At 50.1% G+C, this 16724-nt stretch overlaps 3 protein-coding genes and 1 long non-coding RNA gene across 4 annotated transcripts; 2 read left to right on the top strand and 2 right to left on the bottom strand.

Annotated features, from left to right (window-relative positions):
* Positions 1-327: 327 nt before the first annotated feature.
* On the top strand, positions 328-3749 carry LOC120699740. Its single transcript, XR_005685582.1, has 4 exons — positions 328-763; positions 849-934; positions 2994-3111; positions 3201-3749. It is a non-coding gene; the product is annotated as an uncharacterized LOC120699740 (long non-coding RNA).
* A 3594-nt stretch (positions 3750-7343) lies between these two features.
* Positions 7344-9710, bottom strand: LOC120701066. The gene has a single exon (XM_039985236.1). The coding sequence runs from the start codon at positions 9708-9710 to the stop codon at positions 7344-7346; it is 2367 nt and encodes a 788-aa protein (XP_039841170.1).
* Positions 9711-12999: 3289 nt separating this feature from the next.
* LOC120701065 (collagen alpha-1(I) chain-like) lies at positions 13000-13572 on the bottom strand. Its single transcript, XM_039985235.1, has one exon. The coding sequence runs from the start codon at positions 13570-13572 to the stop codon at positions 13000-13002; it is 573 nt and encodes a 190-aa protein (XP_039841169.1).
* A 1085-nt stretch (positions 13573-14657) lies between these two features.
* On the top strand, positions 14658-15747 carry LOC120701549. The gene is made up of 3 exons (XM_039985555.1): positions 14658-14911; positions 14992-15183; positions 15352-15747. Exons 1-3 carry the CDS (start codon positions 14678-14680, stop codon positions 15475-15477), a joined length of 552 nt encoding a protein of 183 aa, XP_039841489.1. The 5' UTR covers positions 14658-14677; the 3' UTR covers positions 15478-15747.
* The last annotated feature ends 977 nt before the right edge of the window (positions 15748-16724 follow it).

Below are 16724 nucleotides of genomic sequence, written 5' to 3'. Positions count from 1 at the left end.
GCTACAGAATATACAGACCGTGTATGTGTGTATATATACATATGTATATATATATATATACAGATATATATACACATATATGTATGTATATATATATATATATATTGGGAACCCTGGGCCCAACCTGGTGCCATCGCATCAACTCGCACCCACCTGGTTGCACCCGACCAGCCTCCCAACCGGGCTATATGACCCACATAAACCCTAATCCCGCTCTTCTCTCCCCCCACCCACCGTGCCCTGGCTACCGCCCACAACCCCCACCCCACCCTACCCGCAGCGTGTCGCCTAGGAGCACGGCGGCACGGCGGCTCCCGGCGGGCGCGCGCGGCGGCGCCCCGCCTCCCTCCCCCTCCCCGCTGTGCGGCGCTTGGGAGCATGGCGACGCCCCCGCTCCTGGATCCCGGCGGCGGCGACACCCGGCTTCCCGATAATGGCGGCGGCGACGCCCGGCTTCCCGATCATGGCGGCAGCGGCGCTTCCCTCCATGGCGGCGGTGCCCGGCGCAGCGGCGCTCCCCTCCATGGCGGTGGCTCACTCCCCATCACGGCGGCTGCGGCCCCTGGCGTGGCTCGACGGCGGCGGGCCCCTGGTGGTCACGCACCCCCGGGCCCCAGATGCCAAGGGTGGATTGGGGGTCCCGGATTGACAAGTGTTCCTAGAAGCGCTGGGATGCAAGCGCAAGACGCACGCGGAGGCGAAAGCCCTCGCCAATCCCGCCAAGGTGGCAGCGGCCTGAATCGTGAGATACAGTATATGAAAGGTCTCAAAGATTCTAACTTTTTGCCTCAATCTGAGAAGCAACAATCGGATTTACTCCAATTTGAGTACATGGCATTGTTTTGCAGTTGCCCAAGGGAGCTGAGCAGCGAGGTCGAGTGGACAAGGCCTCCCAAGCGGCAAAGAAGGACGGGGCAAGACTGTGAAAAAGACCGTGAGTCATTCTGTCTCTCCGGATAATGTGTGGAAAATGCTTGATGTCTGCGTGGAATATTTGTGTAATGCTAGTTTCTGAACCCAGAACAGAGGCCGGTACTCATATATGACAATAGCGTGTTGAGTATATGAACCTTGACTTGGGGGTTTGGAGGGTGGGGGTAGTGCATTTTTAGCTTCTTTTGATGCTTTTTGCATGAACCTATTATGAATGTTTCTATATGTGTTATATGACAAGTTTTGCCAGGATTGTACTTAAAAATATGATAGGAGAAAAATAGGAGAGAAAAATAAAACTCTAAAGATGTTCGGAGCTGTTCAAGGATACTTTGTTTTAGCCCAATTTTGCAACTGATAGATCAATTTCACACCTTTTCTACAATCTTTTGTACCAAACTGTTACCATGCTACAATCTTTTTCCTTTTTCCCACTACAGTTTGTGATCCATAGTTTTTATTTACCTCACTGTTAGAATGGCATGCCTATTAATATTGCCCCACATATTCTGCGTGCTGGTTCACAGTTTCGCGAAACTGTTATATATTTTGCCCCATACATTGTTTTTTATTTCGTGAAATTATGTTGTCCGAGCTCTATGATTGATGCCGCTGTGCATGATTTTTGCATTTGGGTTGTATGACTTTGTCAATCTACATGCGGTGAAATATACACTAGTTCTATGACCCGCTACTTTTGATTCCTATGAGCTAATTAGATTAGAAATTCAAATTTTTCATCCCCTAGCTGTTATGTCTAGGTTTATCCTTTGGATTCGTAGTTGGCATACCCATCACCGACGATGGGGGGTGGAGGTGCCCCGGCTCCCCTCCTCACACGATGAGCCGCGAGGCTGCTGGGTCCGAAGGCAGCAGCAGGCTCATTGTTGAATTGATCATATATACATGCTGGTTTATTATTGATACATTTTTTTTTAGGATTGCTGTACATGCAATCATAAATACATGTGTGTTTGAGCATAGATCATAAGTACCTTTGGATATCTGTGATTGCAACATATACATGTAGTTGCATATATGTGTGGTTACAATCATAAATACATGTGTGTTTGAGCATAGATGGTGGTAAGCTGGCTCTTAAGCAGATTTGGTGCCTTTTCTTGCTACTTGTGGATAGCCAGAGCTCATGCTAGATTTTTATGCTTGTTTGCAAGATAATTTGAACATATTGGTACTAACCACTTTCTGGCATGTTAGTTGCATCAATCATATATGCATATTGGTCCACCATAGATACTTTTCTATGATTTCGTTCTGCTGTTTCTATGAGTAATCATATATGGTATGTTAGTTGCATCAATTGTATCATATATGGTATGTTAGTTGCATCAATTGTTGCTTTTGGCCAATGATTAATTATTTCATCTGCTATTTTGGTTGAATTAGCATTGTAATTCTGCAACTAGCTCTTGCTTTAGACTGCAATTATTTGGAATCATATATATGTTTGTGTTTGAGCAACTAACATACCATATAAAATGCTCTAGGCTCCCCTAGAAGCCCTAGTCACGCGCACAACCTGGTGCTACCAGACCAGCTCCCACGAATTAGCCCCCGCCGGCCTAGACCAGCCTAATCCGGCCCGGCCGGCCCAGCCATATAAAATGCGCCCCCTATCCACAAACCCTAGAACCCCACCCCACTAGGCGTCCCCCACCCACCCAGCCGCCAGCACACACCGGCACCCCTGCTCCCACGCACGCGGCCCCCTAGAGCACTCGCCGGCGGCGCGGGTCGGGGCCCACGTGGACGGCCATGGCGGCCATGCGATGGGGCAGGCATGCGGCGGACAATCAGTTTGGATTTCTATCGTTCTTCGGAAAAAAAGTTTAGATTTCTATCTGAGATTCGACCTTTGGTGCCATTTACTATGATTGTTTTTTCTAGCTTGAGATGCAATATTTCCTCATTTAACAAGAATTACATTGTCCATTATATTAATTCTGCTACCATAAAGAGATTTGATATGATGATTGTTGGAGGAGCGGATACACTTAAACTATTTGTGACTTGAGATGTTCGTATCTGACTTTGTGCAGGCCATAAATCTGAAAGACTGTAAAAGACTGATTCCTGACCAGGAGCATGATCACTGGCGAATGGATTAATGGAAGATGTGTAGCATGTGGTTTGAGGATCTATCTAATCAGGCAGCAGGTATACAAGACCTCAGTTAGGATATGACCCATTTAGTTGATTGCAACTAATTGGCATATTAGTTTGATAATCGTAATTTTGCATGCTAGGGATCTTAAATTGTCGGTTGGATGGGTGGATGGTGCGTGGCGGCTGCCAAGCCCCAGCGGGCGACACATGCGGCTCCTCCCGACGGATCCCTCGGCCCCGCGCCCCCGGAGCAGCGCTAGATGGGCAGTGTGAGACGGCCTCCGGCCCCCGGTGGCCGGTGCGCGGCGGCCTGGCCCCCAGCAGGCGGCTTGCGGTGGCCAGGGCCCCAACGGGCGGCGCCCTTGGCCAGAGGGAGCTGCTGTCGATTATTGATATTTCGTGCTTCAAAATCAATATTTGATTCTTTCTATGATATGTATCACTGTCTTATATATGATATGTATCGCTGCGTCTTATATGATATGTATCACTGCCATATATACCTGTATTGTTGTCATCTGTGATCTGCCTCTTATGATCAGTATCGCTACCTTCTGTGATAGTATAATTGATTTTGTATCATTGCCTTCTATGACTTGTATCACTGCCTTATATGACCTTGTATAGAGTATAAACTGTATCACAACTTTCTATGACCTGTCCTTTATAAGGTGTATTACTGCCTTCTATTACCACGTTTCTATGCTCGTGTTTATGGGAATTTATACTGAGATGAGTCATAGAATGATTCAAATTCCTTCACGTAGAGGTTTTTTATGAACCATTCTGCGCTCGTTCCCACTCGATTGTATGCCAGTCGAGCGCATCCAATTTACATGCTTGCTCGTTGTAGATTCTATGCCTGCGCTATATATTAGTTTGTACACCATTATGTATAGCATTCTATGCCTACGATTTTATAGTAGTTGGATTCAAATTTAAAATTCCAACAAAAAAGCATTGATCTCACGTGCTGACTACATTTCAATTTTAAACTTCACAACATAATTGTTTCTAAGCTAACACCTTCTATGACCTGTATCGTTGTCTTTTTATGATGTGTATCGCTGCCTATATGACCTGATCTGCATCGATGTATTCTATGAGCCGCATTCTATGACATGTACCGCTGCCTTCTATGACCTGATCTGTATCGATGCATTCTATGACCGGCCTTCTATGACTTGCATTTTATGATATGTACCGCTATTTTTTATGACCTGATCTTTGGAATTCTATACTTAGTGTATGAATTTTTTAAAGCAGTAGTTGGCATCTTTTTCCTTGCGTGGATTTGAAAAGAGTTTTCGATTTTGATGTATGAGTGAAAAATATCATGAAAAAAGAAATAGAATGTTCTAGAAAAAAATAGAAATGGGACAGATGCATCTATGACTATAAATATGAGTTTCTATGATGCCTATATTCAAATTTTAAATTTTTGCAGAAAAAATATTCAAGAAATGGATCTCATATGATGCAAAAAACCGCTAGCAATCATATGGATGGGACGCAATAGCTTGTCTGCTTGTGTGCAGTACCAGTATGTGTAGAACAGATTGGGGATGAAAATTTACTGAAAGCTTCCACTGGAACTTAAAAAATACTGAAACACTCAACTTTTTTTCTCAGATGGTTCAATAATTAGTCTACTAATTACTAGAATTGAGATACCAGTCTTCATATTCTAACTTCTTTTCAATGACCTGCTTTCTACGACCTGCATCGCCGCTGCCTTTCTATGACCCATATCGCTGCCTTATATGACTTGTCTATTGTACAATCTGACATCTATGACCTCCTATGACCTGTATCCTGCATTCTACGACCTGTATGACATGTACCTCTACCTTCTACAATTCAAATTTTAAATATGTAGCAAAGTTAGATGGTGTTCATGCCGCACTTTTTTATGACCTGTATTGCTTCCTTCTATGACCCTGCATAGAGTATAAAATGATCTGCATCATCACTGGCTTCTACTACCTGCCCTCTATGACCTGTACTGCTGCCTTATATAACATGCTACTGTGAATTCTATGAGCCAACTAGATTAGAAATTTGAATTCTTGCACCCCTAGCTGTTATGACCGGTTCTATATGCGTATGTACATATTTTTATAACATGCTAGACACGCAACAGGGGTGTATATCCATGCAGTTAAGTTTCTATGCCAACACGGAGCCACGGGTGCAGCAGCTTTCCACCCGTAGAAGTTCAAATTCTATGACATGCTACTGTGATTTTTATGAACCAATTAGATTCAAAATTCAAATTTTCGCATTTCCTAGCCAAGGTTAACCTAACCGGTGGGAACCGGTCCGGTTTGACCGGTTACCGGTCAAACCGGTCCGGTCCGGTTCCGGTTCCGGCCGGTACCCAACCGGCCAAAATTCAAATTTTAAATTTGAATTCAAAAAATGAAAAATTCCCAAAAAATTCCTAAAAATACTTCAAGGTGTGATGAATCTAATGGTGTCAAATTTTCTCAAAAATTCATTCATTTAGTATAGTTTGTGGGAATTTAAAGTTAAATCAAAAAAGAAAAAGAAAAAAAATGGGCCGGCCCATGAAGGCCCACCGATCAAACCGGTCAAACCGGCCGGTAAACCGGTCAAACCGGTCGGTAAACCGGTAAAACCGGCCGGTAAACCGGTTGCACGGGAGCTTTTGAATTTCAAACCGGTCAAACCGACCGGTAAACCGGTAAAACCGGCCGGTAAACCGGTCAAACCGGCCGGTAAACCGGTCGGAACCGGTTGCACGGGAAAATTTGAATTTATTTGAATTTGGATTTGAATTCAACCGGTTTCCACCGGTAACCGGTCAAACCGGTCCGGTAAACCGGAACCGGAGCCCGGCGGTTACCGGAAACCGGTTGGGAAATAAAACCCTGTTCCTAGCTGTTATATGTGGTTCTATGGGTGTATGTTCAGATTTCTACGACTGTATGCACATGTTTCTATGCCATGTTCCCAGGTACAGATGCATCTATAACTATAAATATGGGTTTCTATGATGCCTAGATTCAAATTTAATTTTTTTATAAAAAATATTCAAAATGGATCTCATATGATGCAAAAAATGCCAGTAATTTAGTGGTTAAAACCGTTTGTGAACTGAATATTCAAGTAAAAAATTGTCGTAAAAAAATCAGCGTGAAAAAAACACCTTTTTACTCTCTATCTCCTGGCTGTCACCCTCTCTCACTTGGCGCATGCACGTCCGTACTGCCTGATTTGAAAAATCAGCAAGTGGACGGAGGCTGCTGGCTCGCGGTCGCGTGCTCACGTGGGGGCCAGGCCGAGGGTGCGGAGAGGCTGGCTCGGGCTCACAGGAAGCCCAGTAGGCAATCAGTGGTCCCTGGACCCTGTGGCAGAGACCCTGGCCCCTAGCTACATGTTTAGGAGTTTCTATGATTATCACCACTGCCTTCTATGATTTTATCACCACCGTCTTCTATGATTTGTCCCTTGTTGTATGAGCCCTATAATTGATGCCGTTGTGCATGATTTTTGAATGTGTTGCATGGCGACGTTTATGATCTGTATCGCTGCCTTCTATGAAATATCTTATATGACCTATAACGCTAGCTCTTATGACATCTTTTGAGTATAAATTGCCTTCTAGCACCTTCTATGACATGCCTTCTATGACATGTATCACCGTCTTATATGACTCTGTGGCTTCTATGGCATGCGCTCTATGCCTTTTATCGCTGCCAATATGATATGTATCTCTGTCTTTTATGATACTGTATAGAGTATAAAATGATATGCATCGCTGTCTTGTATGACCTGGTATATATGACATGTATGGTTGCCTACTGTGACTAGATACTGTAGCAAGGACACATAAAGAAGCAAGTACGAGTAGCATTTTTCTTCTCACGCTGTGAACAGCTCCACCTGCTCGCGAGGTGCTGCTAGGGGGCACATGGGGTGCGGGCCCCGCAGGCATGGGATGGATGGGCGCTGCTGCTCTCCACTTTTTTTTGAATCCCCTGGATGACGATGGGGCAGCGGGGGGGACCCGGCGGGGTGAGCGGGTGGAGGAGCCGGATGCGGCGCTGCACGCGGACCGCGACGCGCGGTGCAGCCAGAGGCTGGCTCGGGCTCTCAGGGAAGCCCAGGGCTCCATATGTATTACAGAATGAAACTTTTCATACTATATATGTATGATAGAATGACACTTTTTTGGTTCAAATGAAGCAATGCAATCACACAACACAAAACAAAGCATTTTCAAATAAAAGCAAACAATGGCCAAACTGTCTCATATATCAAACAGTACCGGGAGCAGATGGATCCTCCTCCGGCCGGGCAATGCCGGTGTGGGTGGTGATCGCCCAAAGCACGGTGATGAGCTCAGCGCCCTGCGCCAGCGCCTCCTTGTGCGACTTGACGTGCAGCTCGCCGGCCGTGGGCGCCGCGTACACCACCACCTCCGTCCACAGGTCGCCCAGCAGCCCCCACACGGCCTCCCGCGCGCCCTCCTTGTACTTTTCGATCAGCACCTTCCCCAGCCTCGCCCCCTTCTTTAGCACCGTCATCGTCGCCGCCGCCTCAGAGGTGGAGCGCCCGGCGATCTCCATCAGCTTGGCGCACCGCGCGGCCTCCCCGCCGCCGTAGTACCCGCACCACCCCATGTCCTTGGTCAGCTCCTTCTTCATCTCATTGAACAGGACCTCCGTCCCGTCCTTGTCGTCGGGGAGGAGCTCCGCGTGGAAGGCCACCAGGTAGGCGCAGTACCCCGACAGAGCCATCGCGGCCGTGCGCCCAGGCTCTGGCGCCGCGTGCTGCTGCCGCCGCGCGCACCTCGCCTCCAGCATCGCCGTGGCGACGTGCCACGTCAGCATCACCTCAGCGACGCCGCCGCTGCAGCACGCCCGCGCGAGTTCGTCCGACCCTACGCACGTGCGGACGCGCTGCTCGGTGCCGTTGGTGAGCGGGGCGCCGTGGCTGCCGACGACTCCGGCGAGGCGCTCCATGATGAGCGTCTTGGCCTCGCCGGGGACGTCCGTGCTCGGCAGCGGCAGCGGCAGCTGCAGGCGACCGAGGAACCAGAGCACGGAGAACTGCTTGATGGTGAGGGTGGGGTGGGTCAGGGTGTTCTTCACCTGGAGGACGCCGGGGATGACCCGGCGGAGGACGCCGGCCTCGCCGCGCCACTCGTGGCCGGAGGTGTGGTGGCACAGCAGCGACACCATGAACCAGTTGGAGAAGAGGAACACCACGTACTCGGCGCCCTCCTCGTAGGCGACGGCAAGGGCGAGCAGGACGGTGGTGGAGAGGTCGATGGCGCAGAAGAGGAACGTGGTGGACTTGAGCACCTTGCCCAGAACGCACCGCGCCGTCGCCGCCACTTTGCCGGACGTGAAGAAGTTGTCGTCGTGGAGGCTGCGAACGGCGTAGGCCACGTCGCCGTTGCCGCAGAGGACGAGCACGAGGAAGCACAGCGCCAGGACCAGGACGGGGAACAGCACGTAGTTGTGCGCGAAGAAGAAGGGGCTAGCTAACACCACGGGGACCACGGAGTGGTAGTTCTCGCACAGGAATTGGACCTCGTCGTTGAACACCTGGAATGCGTGCTCGCCGGCGCCGACGCCGTTCATGCCTGCGGCTGCAGGTGCAGGCTCCTCCAGCAGGCCATGGAAGATGAGGCGGTGGCAGTCGGCGGCCTCGGCGCCGCTGATGGGGTACCCCTCCAGCCTCCGGCGGAGCATCTTGAAGAGAGCGAAGGAGAGGCAGAGCCTCTTCAGCCTCGGCTCGCTCGAGAGCAGCTGGTCGCCGGAGTCGGCGAGCCTCCAGATCCTGCCGACCGTGACGACGTCGGACGAGTCGTCGCCGGCGGCCGCCAGCTCGAGTTTGTGCTTGTCGAGCTTGTAGCCCTTGGGGCCGGCCTTGTTCTTGTCGACCAACTCCTCTTCGCCCATGACGGCGTAGTTGCAGTGCTTGAGAAGGTCCAACCCACGTCGTCGTTGATGCCGCCCTGGCTCCTGTTGCTGTTGGAGCTCCAGCATTGGCGGCATGTAGGCGGCCACGAGCTGGGGGTTCTTGCCGTAGGCGAAGGAGCGCTTCCCGACCTCGATGGCCACTGACCTCTGGACGAACTTGGCAGCCACGAAGACCCAGATCATGCCATACAGGGCCTTCTTGCCAGCGCTCTTCAGGTTGAAGAAGACGAGGCTGCCCAGCCAGAAGACCCCGGTGGCGCGTTGCACGATGACCGAGTATCCCTGCGTGCCGCCGCCGGCGGTGAGCAGGATCGCATCCACCTTCTTGCGGAGGAGCTCCACGAGGAGCATCCACATGAGGATGATCCGCGCCCGCACCGACAGGTCCTCCGCCAGCTGCTTGCTGGCGGCGCTCTTGAAGAGGTAGGACATGGCCGGGAGGAAGAGGGACAGCGCGGCGGAGAAGAAGAGGCGGACGCTCGGGTTGAGCATGGCGCTCACGTCGGAGTAGCGGCTGAAGAGGTTGAGGATGATGAAGAGCACGGCGAGGGCGAACATGACCACGGAGGTGGCCACCAGGGGGGCCTCGTTCCCCCGCAGATCCGCCTCCGCGTAGAAGATGGTGAGGTTGTACACCAACGGCGCCAGCACTGGGCTGTTATCACGTGCGCCGCAGCTGCTGTCGAACAACATCTTCGAAACACCCTACAACGACGAACAATGACGATGGTGGTGATGATGATGATGATGTACCTGCAGTGGCGGCCGGAGAGTGTGTGAGCTAGCTAGCAGCTTGGTTCGATCGATGACGACCCAAATGGTACTGTCACTTACATGCATGCCTGCATATGCTCCCAGTCCTATATATATGAAGCAACATCGTACAAAGGAAAGAACAGACTAGCTGGTTATATGTAGTGACGCTTCCCTTTTGTCTTTATTCCTTGCTTGCGCTAGTTGCAATCAGCAAAGAATAGCGAGCGTGCATGAGAATCTGGAAAAACTATTCGATCCGCTCCAAATTGCAGGTCGCTTTAGCTTTTCTAGATGCGTTAGTATTTATCTACAGAGCCAGAGAAATGCCTATTAGTACCGGTCATAGGGGCTGCTTTGTACCAGTTGCTTCAACCGGTACGGGCTGGCCGGTACTAAATGATCCTCAATTCAATTTAGTACCGGTGGCAGCAACCGGTACTAAATATGCCACATCGTACAAAGGAAAGAACACACTAGCTGGTTATATGTAGTGACGCTTCCCTTTTGTCTTTATTCCTTGCTTGCGCTAGTTGCAATCAGCAAAGAATAGCGCGCGTGCATGAGAATCTGGAAAACCTATTCGATCCGCTCCAAATTGCAGGTCGCTTTAGCTTTTCTAGATGCGTTAGTATTTATCTACAGAGCCAGAGAAATGCCTATTAGTACCGGTTATAGGGGCTGCTTTGTACCGGTTGCTTCAACCGGTACGGGCTGGCCGGTACTAAATGATCCTCCATTTAGTACCGGTTGCAGCAACCGGTACTAAATATATCACATCTTACAAAGGAAAGAACAGACTAGCTGGTTATATGTAGTGACGCTTCCCTTTTGTCTTTATTCCTTGCTTGCGCTAGTTGCAATCAGCAAAGAATAGCGCGCGTGCATGAGAATCTGGAAAAACTATTCGATCCGCTCCAAATTGCAGGTCGCTTTAGCTTTTCTAGATGCGTTAGTATTTATCTACAGAGCCAGAGAAATGCCTATTAGTACCGGTCATAGGGGCTGCTTTGTACCGGTTGCTTCAACCGGTACGGGCTGGCCAGTACTAAATGATCCTCCATTTAGTACCGGTCGCAGCAACCGGTACTAAATATGCCACCCATAGAAGGAAAAATGCAAATGGTTGTGAGGATTCGAACACACAACCTCAGGTCTCCCATGTAGCTTCCTTTACCATCCCATCTATGCATCACATGTGCCTACGTGCGAGATACTTTCTTTTTGAAGTAACCCGTGGAGGCCTATTTAGTACCGGGCCAAGACACCGACTGGTACTAAATGTCACCCTTTAGTACCGGTCGGTGTCATTGACCGGTACTAAATGGCCGCGCTATTTTAGTACTGGACCATAATACCACCCGGTACTAAAATATGTCATTACTGACCGGTACTAAATGGCCTCCGAGGACCAAAAATTTCTACCCAGTACTAATTTCGCATGTTTGCGTCCGGTACTAACGTGTTGGACGAATCACTACCGCAAACTCGCAAATTGCCATGTGCCAGAACATTTGCCGTGTGCTGAAACATGGGCACACGGCAAACCGGACCTTTGTCGTGTGCCAGAAGAAACAGCACACGGCAAAAGTTCAACTCACGGCAATAATTTTATTTGCCGTGTGTCCGCCAAAAAAACACATGGCAAAGGCACAACACACGTCAAACATGTGTGTTTGCCGTGTGCTGAAAAAGGATGCACACGGCAAACCTTTAGCACACGGCAAAGAGCCCCTGTTTGCCGTGTGCCAGCTATATTGCACACGGCAAACCTCTGGCACAAGGCAAAATTGTGCAAAAAAAAAGTAAACACAACACGCCCAATTTTTTCTTCTATGCATATACAGTGTATTATACTCCTTGTTAAAATCTGTTATATTTTTAGTTATTTTAGCTATATTTAGTCATTTAATTCCATTAATCGAATTTTTAGGGTTCAACTTGAAGTGTTTTGAATAGTGGAGTATAATGGATAGAAAAATGATCTTCATGTTATGGAGTTTAATTTGATGACGTAAGCACGAAATAGAAGTAGATTTCGAACATCTTGCTCGCGGACCATGCTTAGAACAGTTTGAATGAATTGTTTGAAAATTCTATTAATAGCAAACGAATTCAGAAAATCATGAAATTTGTCATGGTATCATGATTTCATGCATGGAGATGGTGGTAAAATTTTGGGAGCGTTTTGCAAAAGCTTTGATGTACGCTTGTTACAAATCGAAACATGTCCAGATAAGACCCGTAGAGTTGAGGAGGAGTCATTTACATTTGGGCAAAAGGTTACGAACAAATTAGCAATTGATTTTAGAACTTTTTGTGTTTGCCGAAAACAACATAAGTTCTTTAATGCCAAAGTTTGGTTAATTTTCGAATAACTGGATATTTATTAATTTTTTTGAGATCAAATATTTGTTTCAAACACATGAAATAATAACAATATTAAAATAAAACATGAATTGTTTAATCATTTTAGCAATGTAATGAGAAAATGTGATAAAGTTTGAAACATGAAATAGAATACCAAAGCGATTGAAGGAAAAAATTGAAAAGAAAACATTTCTAAAATTGAATTCAAAATTTGAAATTGTTTGCCATGTGCACAGGACAGAACACACGGCAAACGGGACCTTTGCCGTGTGCCGTGCCAAAAGCCCACTGCAAAGCCTTTGCCGTGGGACGGATCGAGGCACACGGCAAAGTGGTCCGTCCCTACCGGGCCCGCTCCGGCCCTTTGCCGTGGGCCAGATCGGGGCACACGGCCCTTCCACCCTTTGCCGTGGGCCGGATCGGGTGGCACACGGCAAAAGGGGAAACACCCCACTTAGCCGTTTTGGCCACACGGTTCCCGATCACGCCCGCTCATCCCGCGCCACCCCGCTGCTACCTGCTCTCTCCCCGCCACCCCTCTGTTCCCTCCCCCCCACCCTCGTAAGCAGCCGTCTTGCGCCGCCCTTGCCACTTGCCTCCGTCCCACGCCGTCCCCAGTCCGCCCCACTGCCTTCCTCCTCCGCTCCCTCCTCCCCCGCCACCCCTTCTCCCCCGCCCGCCATCCCCGTGAACCCGTCTCCCCCCCCCCCCCTTGCCATCGCCGCACCCTCCCCGCCACCCCCTCCCCCGTCTCCCCCCCTTCATGCCTCACCCCCCCCCACCCCGGCCCACCCGTCAACGCGTCCGCCACACCCCGACCGGCCTGCGCGGCGTGCCGGCCCGACCCCGGTCGACGCGTCTACCCCGCCGGTGGCCTCGGCAGGCCGACAGCGCCGGCCCCGCCGGCCCTGCCCCGCGCGTCGGGGACACTCCATCCCGCCACCGCGTCGCTCCTGGCCGGCACCGGCATCCCGGCGCGCAATGCCCACGCCGCCGGGCTCGCCACGGCGACGGCGCCGGCCGTGCCCGCCACACCCCGGCCACCCCCGCCACGCCCCGACCCAAGCGCAGGCAGGCTCGGCAGTCCCCGGTCGGCGCGCCTGGCGCGCCGGCGTCCCGGCCACCCCCGCCTCCTCTCCCTTCCCGGCCGGCTCTCGTCGACGCGCCCGCCAGGGCTCGGCAGGCCGACGGCGCCGGCCTCCCACGCCCCTGCCCGTGCGGCAGGGGCCGTCCACCCCGCCTCCGCGCCGCTCTCTGCCGGCCCCCGTCGACGCGGTCGCCCTCCACCGGCGCGCGTCGCCCACGCCCTCCACTTGGTTGCACTGCACGAGCCACCGGCGCGGCACGCCCACGCCACCGGGCTCGGCATGGCCACGGTGCCGGCCACGCCCTCCCCATCCAACGCGTCGGACATACCCTCTGCGCTCTCCATGCCACCACGCCGGCGCGTTCGGCACGCTCGCTCGCCATGCAGCCACGCTCGCCGCTGCCGGCCAGGCTTTCCACGCGGGCACGCTCACCATGGTCGCCATCGAGTCCTAGGTGAATTTGCTTAGTGGAACTTGCATGCTCAACTAATTTTTGCCATGACAAAATGCATTAAATCAATATAATTGACACATGTTTTTTTTGGCAGGAGAGGCTATTGCACCATCCTCGAGTCGTTCATTGCGCGTCTCTGCCTAGCTAGCTAGCCATCGAGCCCTAGGTGAGCATGTGAAAAAGGCCTTTGCTCCTTCTCATGTTCGTAATATATTACATAATTTAGTTGCCCGTGATGATATAAATTGATACCTAGATTTGTTTTGGGTAACATATGATCATCTTGAGCTTGTGGCTGTATTCAGTGTGTCGTGTAGTTATATGTTTGTCATGATTGCCATCAAACCATGTGACACATCCATGCCCAAAGCAACTCTCGTTTGTGATGATGTGCAGGGCGATGCAGGTGGCTAGCAGAGCTTGTTACAAGCTGGTGGCGGACATGCTTTACGAGGCACGCATCCAGGCCGTCATCGACTACAAGGCCAGGATCTTAAAAGTGAGGATCTGCAAAGGACCTGCGAGAGACATCAGACTTACCCGGGAACAATACTTGCGGGTAAAGATTCAATCTTAAGGAGTTATCAACTATGCTCCATTTGTTCTTCTTAAATGTATTAGATATTGATGATGTGCAGGTGACTCCATGGTGGATTGCCAATGATTATCCGTGTTGGGAAATGATAGTGGACCGGTGGTGCTCGCAAGAGTGGGTGGAGATGCACGAGGTTGCCCGGCAGTGGCGTTTGCTGATGCCAGGTGCATCGCACCATCAGGGCAACCGTAACCTCAAGGCGTACGCGGCTAGATATGTATGTGAATTAATTTCTTTATTCTAACGCTCAATTCTGCATAATTTCTAATCATCTTCCTTTTTTTGCAGTCAGAAAGGCATACTGTTTGGCCCACAAAGGAAAGGCGACGTCTGATGTCACCTTCAACCCGCAGTGTACAGCAACGCAAGCGTCCACAACCGCCTTAGTGGGTACACCTCGATGGCACAAGAAGGTCATGGGCCGGAGTTTGATGCGATCAATGAGCCTATTGATGGAGAAGTCGTCATGAGGGCGGGAGGAGGCAAGAAGCATGGACGGTACTGGTTTGGCGACAGCTTAGTTGACACGGCGACTACTCCCACTCTCTCGCAGATTCGAGCCAGGAGTACCAGCTCAAGCCCTGCCATACGCCCACGGCCAGACACTACAAAGACTCAGATTGAGGCTGTCAAGGTTATTTCTGTTTCATCCGTCGTTCCTTTGTTTTTACATATGTTCGCTTTGAATTCTAACCCTGGGATCAAATCCTTTAGGCCCAGATGGAAGCAGCCTTCCAAGCACGGCAGGAGGCGGCAGAGGAGAGGTGGAGGGCCGAGCGGGACGACATCCAGCAAAAATTGGATCAAGCTCTAACATTTATGCAAAGCCTGGGCTCGGCGATGGGTGTTTCGCCTCCACAATTCCCTCCGGCCCCACCTGTTCGTCGTGCAGAAACTCCTCCTACCGTAAGTGGTTTTGACTCCTATCGAGTTTCGGAATGTCTTAGTGACTTAGCATTAACCTAGATTTACTTAAAAATAATATCTTATGATACATCTACAATGACTTAGAACTTAGGCTAATGCTTGTAGTTTCATTCTTATGTAACTCAATATATATTCGCTTATGTGCAGAATCAGTCGGCGGCATCCAATGATGGGCCAGTGAATCCTGACTTCTCGCCTTCGGTGCAGCAGACTCAGCAGCCTCAGCAGTTTGTGTGGACACCGCCACAATGGGTGGCTTGGATTCAGCAGTAGCAGCAGCAGCAGCCAGGTTGGTCGCAGACGCCTACATGGCCGCCCCCGCAGATGTGGCCACAGCACCCGCCACCGCCGCCACCGCCGTCGGCCCCGTGAGTTATGTTGTATGGACTTGCTTTGTACCACTTTTATGGATTTGTTTGAACTTGATTTGTATGAACTCGACCAGTACTTGTGGTTGTCGATGAACGAAACAAGACTTTATTTGTATGTGTGTATCAAATGCCTGTGATGCTTATTCGGATACATGGAATAATCATTATGATATATATGATTTTCTGGGGTACCATATACGTAATAATCAAACAAAAAAATTTGGTTCTGGCACCTTTGCCGTGTGCAAAAACCATGGCACACGGCAAAGATTTGAACTTTGCCGTGTGCCACGTCTGCAGGGCACACGGCAAATATTTGGCCACGTCATCGTTCCTGGCTGGCTACTTTATTTTGTCGTGGGTCGAGAGTGGCACACGGCAAACCCTTTGGCGTGTGCCCGATATATAGCACACGGCAAAGGCCGGCTTTGCCGATGCCTGGTTGCCGTGTGCGGCACACGGCAAAGAGTTTGCCGTGGGCTTTTGAGGCTTTACCATGTGCCCCGGGCACACGGCAAAGGGGCGTCTCCCGTAGTGAATGGCCATTTTTGTTGTAGTGCTAGAATAGGGTATTGTGTATATATAGCAAAATGAATGGATCTAGAAAAAAAACAACTTACAGTTTGGAACGGATGTAGTAAATCATACTCCTGTATAAAGCGAAAGAGCACTGAGCATCCGTTTTTATTCCTCAGTGTGCTTTGCCTTAATTTGCATGTTTGCTCGTGTTCCACCTGCTTGCGCGAAGAAACGGATCAACCCTACCGGTACCGGGTCCATTTCCGAAACCTCAGACCCAAGAAAGAGATCGATCTACTGATGCCATCTTGGATGATATACTTGCGGAGCTTTAAATCGATCCTGCTTTCCCTATCACTCTTTAAACACCGCTACATAGATGTAATTAAGAAGGCTATTTTTCAATCGACTCCTCAAATTGATGTTGTTCAGCATGTCTACCGATCTCATACGTTCAATTAAAATCCAACCGCTCAGATTTGCCTGGCATTGTTCATCTTGTTGGTGTAGATCGATGCCACTCTTTCGTTCGATTCAGGAGTAGCTTGAACAGGAGGTGGCAGGCACCGCACTCCCCAGGACTGCCACTTCTAAACTTGCCAAACACACAATCTTGAATCATGAATTCAT

Source organism: Panicum virgatum, chromosome 3K (assembly GCF_016808335.1).
Source record: "Panicum virgatum strain AP13 chromosome 3K, P.virgatum_v5, whole genome shotgun sequence".
In the NCBI taxonomy this organism is placed as follows: Eukaryota; Viridiplantae; Streptophyta; class Magnoliopsida; order Poales; family Poaceae; genus Panicum; species Panicum virgatum.
This window is presented reverse-complemented; position numbering and strand designations above follow the sequence as displayed.

Excerpts from the sequence above, each read along its gene's own strand:
- LOC120701066 (XM_039985236.1), bottom strand. The coding sequence starts at position 9,710 with ATGTTGTTCGACAGCAGCTGCGGCGCACGTGATAACAGCCCAGTGCTG.
- LOC120701549 (XM_039985555.1), top strand. The coding sequence starts at position 14,678 with ATGGCACAAGAAGGTCATGGGCCGGAGTTTGATGCGATCAATGAGCCT. Across the intron at positions 14,912-14,991 it reads CTCAGATTGAGGCTGTCAAG|GCCCAGATGGAAGCAGCCTT; the intron begins GTTATTTCTGTT and ends CAAATCCTTTAG. Across the intron at positions 15,184-15,351 it reads GTGCAGAAACTCCTCCTACC|AATCAGTCGGCGGCATCCAA; the intron begins GTAAGTGGTTTT and ends GCTTATGTGCAG.
- LOC120701065 (XM_039985235.1), bottom strand. The coding sequence starts at position 13,572 with ATGGAGAGCGCAGAGGGTATGTCCGACGCGTTGGATGGGGAGGGCGTG.